The sequence below is a fragment of the Ananas comosus genome, linkage group 22 (genome assembly GCF_001540865.1).
Source record: "Ananas comosus cultivar F153 linkage group 22, ASM154086v1, whole genome shotgun sequence".
NCBI lineage: Eukaryota > Viridiplantae > Streptophyta > Magnoliopsida > Poales > Bromeliaceae > Ananas > Ananas comosus.
The window spans coordinates 6,250,966-6,262,268 of NC_033642.1; the positions used below are offsets into that span (position 1 = coordinate 6,250,966).

Here is an 11,303-nt window from a genome sequence, read left to right on the forward strand (position 1 = left end):
AACTCGTTGGGCCCATACTACCGGCTCAAAATGCTTAAGCACAGTTATTATCACTACAGTACGAGGCATCTTATAATCCAATCAAAATCATTTTTCTATCCTATGTGGAACTTGTGGATGTTACAGTGGAGAAGTCGAGCTGCAAGGCAACAAAGTTGGCATGAGCCAAGCGGTCGAGTCTATTCCATCCAAAGTTGGCATGAGCCAAGCGGTCGAACATAACGTGTTTTTTGAAGTCAAGTTACAGTGGAGTAGTCGAGCCAAGAAGCTTGAGTTCTCAATCTTCGTAACTTATTCATATTTAATAACTCTTTTTCAGGGGTGGAAATGAGCTGAGCTCGAGCAAGGTTATTTCTACTCAAGTTTGGCTTGAAATTATTTTTGAGTCCAAATTTAAGTTTAAGCTCGGTTCGAAATTAATTCGAACCAAGCTAGAGCGAGCCTAACTTCAAGTCGAGCGAGCTCGAGCCCTAAATGAACCGCTTGAAATTTTTAACATCATACAATTTATAGTTTATTTTTTTATAAAATATTATCTAGAATTTGATATAAAAATATGTCCAATAATTCGACATACAGAATAAATGCATAAAATATAATATTATAATATTAAAATAATAATTTATAATTTGATTTAGAGGAAGCGACTCTGCGAGCTAGTGAAAGAGCGGGAAAGAGAGAAATTAGGATAGGATCTTGCTGGTTCGATTTCGTAGACCAGCAAATATGGCACAATAACCTAAACTCTCTATACATATAATTAAAATACATTATATATTATTATTATTATTATTATTATTATTATTATTATTATTATTATTATATAAAATTAAAAAATATATATAATTAAAAATATTTATAAATATTTTTAATATATTAATATATTTATAAATATATAATTATATATAATATATGTTTTAATTATATATATTTTAGTTATATATAATACTATATAATTGAGTTTGTCAAGCCTAATTTGAGCAAGCCGAGGGATACTTAAGCTCAGCTTGAAATAAATTTTGATTTTTTTTTTTTTTCGTTCAAGCTCGACTTATTTAATTTCTAGTCAAATTCAAGCGAGCCGAATACCAAGCCGAATGCGAACTAAATATGAGCCGACTCGCTCATTTGCTAGCCCTATATACTCTTTTTTTAGTTATTTTTTGGCAAATAATTTTGGCACGTCCGTGCGGAATATAGAAAGAGCTGGTCCTGATCTCCGAGACAATGGTAAACACTTCTTAGGCATTTTGAACATTTAAAAACACATCCAATTATTTAATTTTAATTTTGAAATTTTCTTTATGTGTTACGGTGCACCATAGACTTGGTACATGCAATAATTTACCGTCCTACAAAAGAACTTCCCAGCAGTTTATCCATGTGTGTGCGTCAGCAAAATCGCAAGACTTTTTTTATAAAACAACCTTTTAGAATTTTAAAATTTATAAAATAATTCTTTTAAAATTATATTTATAAAACTAACCCTCTTCTTGCCACGTATGGAGGCAGATTTTTCTTGTGAATGCGGCGAATCGTTTACTGCTTTACTAATATAATTAATAAAGACGGTGAATGGTTCACTGTATTTTGCTTATTTACTGATTTTTTCTATATTCCATATGTAATCTTAACAAGCATGTAAAAATTATAACAAATTATATATAATCTTAATAACTTGAAAATCCTAATAATCTATCCATGCAATCCTAACAATCAAATGAAAATTCTAATAATTCATGTATAATGCTAACCACTTTACTTTTTCCTATTTTCTATCTAACAATATCACATTTTCTTATTTAAAGACGGTGAATAGTTTACTGTCTTTTTGTTTATTTACTATTTTTTCTATATTCCATATATAATCTTAACAATCATATAAAAATTATAACAAATCATATATAATTTTAACAACCTAAAAATTTAATAATCTATCCATACAATCCTAACAATCAAATAAAAAATCTAATAATTCATGTATAATTCTAACCATCTCAATTTTTTTTATTTTCCATCTAACAACCTTACTTTTTCTTATTTAATGTACAGAAAAAAGTGAGATTGTTAGACGAAAAATAAAAAAAAGTGAGGTGGTTAGGATTATACGCAGATTATTAGAATTTTTATTTGATTGGTAGGATTGTATGGATAAATTATTAAAATTTTCGGGGTGTTAAGATTATATATAATTTGTTGTAATTTTTATATGGCTATTAAGATTATATATGAAATATAAAAAAAATCAATAAATAAGTAAAAAACGGTGAACCAATAACTGTTTTCATTAATTATATTAGTAAGACGGTGAATCGTTCACCACCTTACAGAAGACTGTGAATTTGCAAGGCGGTGAATGATTTACCGCCTTCATAAAAAAAATCCGCCCCTACGCCTACGAAGTAAAAGAAGGGTTAGTTTTACAAATATAATTTTAAAAAGTTTACTTTGCAAATTTCAAAACTCATAGGGTTATTTTTATAAAAAAAGTCCAAATCGCGCCGCCCTGACTCTTTTTTGTGTTGGCGTGGTTGTTGACGCATACATTAGCTGGACCAGGTTCACTGATCTTGGAAAATCCATAGTGAGTGTTTAGTTGCATATAGTTAAAATAAAATTATAATTTTTACTACATGCATATTCAAATAGAATATTTACTTCAATGTGTGTAAGTATAGCTGTTGTAATTATAACTGTGTAAAATATTATACTGCAGCAGTTGTAATTACATATACCTAAAATGGTCATAATTCTAAATGCAGTAGTTTGGAGAGAGTATTTTAAATAAAAGATAAGTTTATCCTATCTTAATCACCTTTCAAACAAAAAGTATTTTTATTCTAACTTATAACTGATCTCACTATTATATAGATATAAAGTGATAAAATTAATAAATATACTTTTTAACAGCATACATACCAAATAAAATAGGCCCTAAATAAAAATGCATGTATCCAACTATATTGCATTTATAATTTCATCCAAGCAAAGAGTCCCTAAATAAAAATATTAAATATTATCTAAAATCTATAAATGATTGATGTATAAGAGAGAAACCATTAATAGGTAGTTAATTCACTGTTTGCTATCTAACTGCATGTGAAGTAAATAGGAAAAAAATGTTCCATTTATTTTGATAAGTGGTATCATATTGTGAGAATTTTACTAGTTTGTTTAAGATACCATTTTTGCTGCTCCACCTAAAAATACTTTTTTAACCTACATTACTTTTGATCCGATATCATTATGCGGCACTTAAGTCTAATAGAACTTATGGTATTTTTAATAAGGCTTAATTATACGTTAATCACCTTACTTCAGAATTTTTTCACTTTAATATTTAAAAAAACAAAACAGAACAAAACAAAACACTACTATTATTGTTTTCTTGTCAATTTTTACATTAATATCAATAAACTTAATGTTCTAGGTGACTTCACAGCTTCATAAGAAACTTTGGTTCGAAGTAGCAACGAGTCTTTATTTATTAATCTATTTTGAGTAAAAAATATATATATAGTGAAAAAAAAATTTAAAAACAATCTTCCTAGGAATTTCCAATGTATTTAATCATTTTCTGCCAAAAGGTATCAACTGTACTATACTCTTCGTCATCTCCAAATTGTGATTCTTAAGAGTCTGTTGGGTGAGCTTTAAAATAAGATATATCTAATTACATCACGAACATTTTTTTTTTTTTTTATTGTGTTGTTGTTTATCTGTGCTCAAAGCAGTTCATGAACATCATATAATAAAACTAGAAATGAAAAAATGTATACCTTTTTACCGCTCTACTCTAACTAGAAAAAAAAGTTAAATTTTATTCTTCTAGCCTCTCTCCTTTTAATTCCCAAAATTGAACTCTTTATCTTTCTTCCTCTCTTCCCCTTCGTTCTTCCCCATTGAACTCTTTATCTTTCTTCCTCTCTTCCCCTTCGTTCTTCCCCACTAGCAAAAAAATGTTGATGAATCTTCCTGTGATGACAATGGCGACGACTATATCTGCAGGGAAAAATACTTTTCTCTTTCTCCGTCCCACTGTTTTCTATTTCTTTCAAATTTTTCTCACTTCAAACAAGCCAGAAATTAAAATAAAAAAGAACTTCACAAAAATTTTCAATTATTCATCCATACGAGCTCCAAGTTTAATTGACAGCAACATAAAAGTTTACAAAAAAATAATAATTTAAATACGTTAGTGAAAAATGAATAAATAAATAATAAGATATAGCAAATAAAAATAGTCTTACATTATAGTCCACAAATTGGTATTCAAAATAATAATAATAATAATAGACAGCGATATTTTTTTAAAACAGTAATAATATATAGCGATACAAAATAAGAATCAAGTAGGTAGGGATGGAGCCATTAAAGGGCCTACAACGGCCATGCTCCTCCTTGAACTTTTAAAGATTATATAAAAAATTTTTATAGTAAAAAATTTAAATATTATAATTTTTAATTTAGGAGGTCAAATTAATTTTTTTTAATAAAACTTGTGTCTCAATTTTTTTCGAATCTTCCGGCCCATTTCCTTTCAGCTCTTAAAGTCTTGCTCCGCCTTGAGCACATTGTTGCTACTATTGCTACCAATAGGTGATCAGTAAATCTGACAAACTTTTTTTTTTTTTTTTTCTTAGAATTTTTTTCTGGCTTCTTCCCTACGAGCAGCATGGTGTAGTAAAGTGCCTGGTCTACGGTAGACCACGGTCCATGCAATATTTTCTCGTGGTCGGCGCGGTTTACGAGGTATGGTTGTTGGAACTTGGAACTCCGAACCCATCTCTATCCATCCGAAGATCCCCAATAAACATAAATAAAATATAAAAAATATGGGATAAAAAAATGTTCGTAGAACCCCCTCAAGTATAGTGTATTTTGAAATAGACTCCTAAACGTTACGTCCTCCTCAAAAAAGTATAGGAGTACATTTAAAATAACCTATAGTTGAAGGGTTTCGTTACATTTTTACCTTACTATAAATAATTAAATATGCCAACTCATTTTCGATCCCCCTTCATCAGTGTTGTTCTCGATCTTTTCTCACGCTGCGAATAATTTATAAAACCCTAGTTTTCAACTCGTCTTCTTCAATTTCGATCAGTTACTCAAGGTAATCAATCGTTTGCGATCTCAATCTGTGCAATTTTCTCCTCTTCAAGCTCGATCCGCGATTTGTATCTGCTAATTTGCGCGCTTTATTTTGTTTGTGTTCTAGAAAAGCAAGTTTTTGCCAAAAATTACAACGTTTTTGGCGAATCATTCAACATAAAGTAATGATCTTTGTGGATTGCGGTAAGTAGGTTGGGTAGGTTCTGAGTAGCTAAAGTTAGGATCTAAGAGCAGTTGAGTAGCTTTGATTTGAACCCATGTTAGATTTCCTTTTTCTTCTTCTTTTTTTTTTAATATTGAGCTTTTGTGTCGAGATCAACTCCAAAAAATTAGATAATCGTCTCTAAACTTTGGGTGTTGGCCCTCGATACCCAAAAAAAAAAAAAAAAAAAGAAGAGAAGGAAAAGGAAAGAAGGAGATGAGACGAAGGAAAAGTAAAGGGATTTAGATCAATGTTAGAGAAATTTGATTTTGCGCAGTTCTATGTTGGCACCGAAATGTTCTATGATTGTGGGATCGTCATGATCTATATAATTGTTGGTTTAGACTTCAGAGTTGTCTCTCAGGAGAGAAAGAAGGCTTATGTAATGAAAAACTTTAGTTGCTTCTTTTTTCCCCCTTCTCTCTTTTGGGCTTATTTTTGACTATGTTCCTTTCTTATCTTCTTCTACAGAAATACCCTCTTTTTTTTTTTTTTCTCTCTCTTGATCAGTTAGCCTGACAATTAGCTGCGATGATGATGCCATCTATTAATTGATTATTTGGAACTTATAATGATGTCTGACTAAACCATCTAATTTCATTTGGCATGTTACGATCTAGTGTAATCGAAAGACAACAACATGATTCTTCTTAAGAAGCCTCTATGTTTCGTTATGTTTCTTTATTACCAAAATACCAATTTATGGAATAGATTGCTTTGATACTCCTGATAGCTAGAATTTCTTGGATGTAGCCTTCTTGAGTGTTTTGCGGCTTGGTCTTGTTAATAAGTAGTTTGGTGGTGTGAGAGACACCCACATGTTGTGGTGCGATTGCACCAAACAGAATGTTGTGCAAACTATCCCATTGGGTGCTTTCACTAAAGAAGCCCCCAGCGTAATATTTCTTTGGATACTACTATCCGCACCAATCGGAACTTCCTCTTTTTTTTGCAACCAAACGAGCGTTTGTTGGGCCAACTGAAGCCCCAAACAGGGCCTAAATATGATCTATCTAACACAACTAGGAACAATCGACCAGAACTGGAGTTGTCTGCTAGGCATCGTTCCAACAATTCCAGACCAGCACAACGATCTTCAACTTGTGCCAATTGTTGGGTGATATTAGTGCAGACCATCTAAACTACTTAGAAAAACGAAGTCTGGTGGGAAGTTTCTTGTTCCTATCCTTCCTTTATGAATTACCAAATGTTACTAAGCATGTTTCTTCTTCTTCTTTATGAAAAGAGGCTTAGCCCTTTATATTAAAAGAAAAGACGAAGTTAGTGGCATGTGTTGCATGTTAAATATTGTTTCTGGAAAACAATGTTCAATGTCTAGTCATAACTGCCCCATAATTGTGCGAGTAGAAATGAAAAACCACCCTCCTCTTTTCTCACGAGGATGACCTTTGAATCCAGAGTCTTTTTGATGATCTCTTGGTTCATGTGGTTGCCTCTAGCTTTTACAGTGGGTGCTACATATTTAAATGACCTCAGTTGTAGTACTCAGATTTGTGGTCTAGACTCCTCTTTCGAAACTTTTTTTTTATGCTGCAATTTTGTCAGATATAGCTGGCACGTATATATTGTTTGACATGGTAAATCTCTCTCCATTCTTTTCTTCTAAGCTGAACTGTTTTCTTTAACAATCTAAAGCTTGCTCTAGTTACACATGGCATCGTGGACACCAGGTTTCCTCTTTATGCGGGAAACATTTTGCTTATTGATCTGTCTAGTTTATTCCTTGATTTTATTAAGTGATTTGACGTATCAAGTTACTTTTTGCCTTTTTTTTGTGTGGTTGTTTGTCTTCCTATCTGCAGTATGTGATGACGCTAGCTTTGCTAGTTCCCTATGCATTTATGCATTGCAGCGTTTGCCACCTCTTCTTTCTCCTCCTTGACATAGTCATTACTTATTACACAATTTTCCTGGTTTGTTTCTATAAACCATAAATGAAGTTAAATATAGAAGATCTTTGTACAAAAGTGGTTCCTGCAAGATTTGCATCTCTTTTAAGTTATGATAATCTTTCCGCTTGTAGTTCCAAGTTGCATTGTTTTGGTGTCCTCAGAAGTTAGACCTTTGAACCAACATGGAATTTTGGGTACTTATGGGGAAATGCAACTTCTTTAGTGATGGACTATGATATGTTGAAGAATATAGTTTCTTCATTGCTGATTAAGTAGTTTGCAAATGTAGAAAGTGATGCTATTCATATTGCAAGCCCTCATCACCAGGATCTTATTAAAAAACTTCAATAAACCATGAAAATTTACCATAGCAGAAATGTTGTGATAAAATAACCAACTTGAAAGTTGCTATGCACAAGGTATTGTCTCCATAAGAAGGAATAAGTCACATCTGTTGTTTTAGTGTACATTAATGGATGTGTAATTATCATTGGGTATATTACTTGTTTAGCATGCTTACATCTCATGTATGATTTGAAGCAATTGGAAGGAAAATCATCGAAAGCCCCAGTTAAAGTTGGGCCCAAAGAGCTGACTTAACCTATGGTCCTATGGTCCCATAGTCAAAAAGAGATGTGCCATCAAAAGCACCAGTCAAATGTGGGCTTGGAGAGCTGACTTAACCTATGATCCCCTATAGTTAAAAAGAGGTGTGTCTAGCAAGCAGCAATATGCAAGTGGTAAATGTTTTTGTGAGAAAGGCAAAACCATATGATACACTTAGCAAAAATTCCCTTTTCTACATCTATTATCAATATTGGAATGCTAGCAACAGATAGCAAATTCGTTAATTAATTAGATGTAGGTTGTTACATCTTTCACTTTTTGGTTTGGTCCTTTTGAATGTTCAAATCTGTGGTTCATACACTTCAGGCTGCTGCCAAGAGCTGCTAGTTCTCTTCTGATCCTGCACTTTACATGAGGATAAACATCAAAACTGACCTGTTTGCTACTATCACCTTTACTCTCGGAGTACTTGTCAGGATATTTATTAGAATCTGCGGTGATGTCCTGATTGTGTGATTTTCTGCAGATAGAATTAAATTGTCAAGCATTGCTACTTATCTTTGAATTTCGCTTTCGGCTCGTATTTATTTTTGAAGTGTGTTTTATGATCTTCAGCATAGGAGCAGTTATCTGTCTATAATTCTTGCAGTTGTTGCCTTAATACTTCATTTGGAGGTATCTTCTGATAATTTCTGCCATCTTCTGCAGTAGGTTTCTCAGTATAGAAAATGACCGCACTGGATGCCACGAGGGCGGAGCTTGCCCTCTTAATACTGTATCTAAACAAAGCTGAAGCCAGGGATAAGATTTGTCGAGCTATCCAGTACGGATCAAAGTTTCTTAGCAATGGAGAACCCGGCACTGCACAAAATGTTGACAAAACGACAAGTCTGGCTCGAAAAGTTTTTCGACTTTTTAAGGTCTTTATTTATCTACAATTCAATTGTTAAAATTTGAAACTTAGCACTCTTTCCGTATTTAGTACTATTTAGCATCTACTGCTGCACCTTGCAGTTTGTTAATGATCTGCATGCCCTTATTAGTCCGGTGCCACAAGGAACTCCTCTTCCTCTGATTTTACTTGGAAAGGTACACAGATGCTTCTCATATTCCTGGAACAGATTTGAAACTAAAAGTTATTTCTAACTGAATAAAAGATTCTATCATTATTGAGACGCTCTTTTTTTTTCGTTTCTTTAATGAATATGTTCATCTTTTTCTGTTTGGTGGTTGTGCCATTTGCAGTCCAAAAATGCATTGGTATCAACATTCCTGTTTCTAGATCAAGTTGTGTGGGCAAACAGGACAGGGATATACAAGGTCTGAATCTACTTCCACTAGCAGCACTTTACACTGTTACTATGTGTTTCAATTGCTGAAAAGAAAACTAAAATAGTTTCTCTGATCGATCTTATAGAACAAAGAACGCGCGGAGCTAATTGGGAGGATATCACTTTATTGCTGGCTGGGTTCTTCTACTTGTGGTACAATAATTGAGGTTAGCTGCTTACTGCTCTTAATCATATCACGTAAAAAAAAAAAAGAAGTTTCGTAAGCTATAATATAGGATTATAAAGCCTTTCTCATGATGATTAATGGAGACATATTAATTCACTTGTTCCTTCCTAGTTGGCAGAACTCCACCGGCTATCCAAATCAATGAAGAAATTAGAGAAGCAGTTGAAACATGCGGACAAATACGAAGTATGTTTTGCTGTATTATATGTGATCCATTCTTTTCTTCTAGTTCTATAGACCTTTGGAATGGTCTTCTCATTGTGGTGTTCGCAGGATGAGGAATATCGAGCGAAGCTAAAGAAGTCCAATGAGAGGTTGCTTGCTCTTATTAAATTATCTATGGATCTGACGGTAGCCGTTGGGCTTCTACAGCTGGCACCAAAGAGGGTGACTCCGCGTGTAACAGGAGCATTTGGATTTATTAGCTCCCTCATCTCTTGTTATCAGGTATCTCTTAAGAGCTCTGCTACTGGTACACCCCAAAAGGGGGCGTATATCTTACATTCCCTCATCCAAGGGCCAAGAATGGCCCCATGTCTCAGCAAAATTCTTTTTTTAAATATTAAAAACCCATTGGGTTTTGTGAACCCTAGGATAGGGAGCTGTAAGATCTACACCCCCCTTCGGGGTGTACAAGTGGAATTTCCCATCTCATCTCTTAATTCTCTATTGAGTAATATGTTTGCTAATGCACGAACTTTTGACAAATTGCAATTTGGTCCTTAATTTTTTGCTCAAAGATGTGAAATTTCTTGCATTGTCATTCTTGGGTGTCTTCAATAAAGAATTCCTGACATCTCGAAGGATTGAGTGCATAAGACTACAGAATGAGAGAGATTTGTGAGAATGGATAATCTTACGAATGGCGTTGTACAATATAAGTACTTACCTGTTTAAACAAAACCTTAAGGGACCAATTGCAATTTGTCAAAGTTTTAGGGACCAATGTGCGTTTTAACCTTTTCTATTGTAATACAAAGCTTCTAATTCTACCAGATGTTTGAGAAAGGGGGAAAGCTAATCATAATTTTGCTTTTCTCTTTCTGCAGTTGCTTCCTGCCCGATCAAAGGCCAAAACGACTTGAGGAAGTTTACATTACATCTGTGGATGATGTTGCTACCAGAGGAATAATAAATACACTTAAACAACCGACAAGGGCGGGAGAGGCCATATCTGTAGGATAAGGGAATAATGGAGAAAGCTGATGCCTTTCTGGGTATGATTCCTCTGTTTGGATATCTATGGTAGCTTCATAATTATACACTATTTCTTTCTTCATTGCGCCTGCTAATTGTGTTGATACTCGGTGTAGATGTTTTTAGCTTCCTTGCAATCAGTATAGTGGTTTGCTCCTTTACGGTGGGACATCCATTTGATTTTGGTTTCCAAGATTTGAATTTCTCATTGATCTGCCGACGTGCCCAAGAACTTAAATTAATCCATTAGGGGGCAAAAATATCGATGAAATCGTGCTGCGTAAATTTGTTAGGCGGGTTCATGACACACTGCTTTGTGGATCGGTTAAATGGAACGTATTTTTAGAAGAATTCGGGCCTTTATGCTTTTCTAATAAGGAATTATCTGAGGGTTTGAAGGTTTTGATAACTGATATAACGAGGCTGCGCGACTGTCAATTCGTGACTTTGTTTTTCGTCGTTACAATTTAGCTCATTAGCTCAAGATTTATATTTCAATATATATATATATATTTTCTGCGTTGTTCGAAACAACGTGTTTAGGGGTGAAAACTCATTGGACATTTGGATGAAAACCATATCAGAATCTATAGTTTTTTCGGATGCTATTCGTTAGGATCCTATATTTCTTCGGATTAAGATATGGAATGTGTTGGGCTGTATCCCATGTCTTTCTATATTTATCTGATAAAGTGTGGCGCTCGATTCTTCGCACTACATGCGATTGGTAATGTGAGGAATTGAACTCCGCACCTCTCCTATGCAAAATGAGCCCTCCATCATCATCATGT

At 33.6% G+C, this 11,303-nt stretch overlaps 1 protein-coding gene across 2 annotated transcripts; it reads left to right on the plus strand.

Moving 5' to 3' along the window:
• LOC109726924 (peroxisomal membrane protein 11D-like) lies at positions 5,000-10,702 on the plus strand. Of its 2 annotated transcripts, none has more exons than XM_020256744.1 (8): positions 5,000-5,116; positions 8,506-8,717; positions 8,812-8,886; positions 9,043-9,117; positions 9,215-9,295; positions 9,427-9,501; positions 9,589-9,762; positions 10,365-10,702. In XM_020256744.1, the coding sequence occupies exons 2-8, from the start codon at positions 8,526-8,528 to the stop codon at positions 10,398-10,400; spliced, it is 708 nt and encodes a 235-aa protein (XP_020112333.1). In that variant the 5' UTR covers positions 5,000-5,116; positions 8,506-8,525; the 3' UTR covers positions 10,401-10,702. The 2 variants fall into 2 exon arrangements, with proteins under 2 accessions (XP_020112333.1, XP_020112334.1); XM_020256745.1 differs by having other exon boundaries at positions 5,003-5,116; positions 8,509-8,717.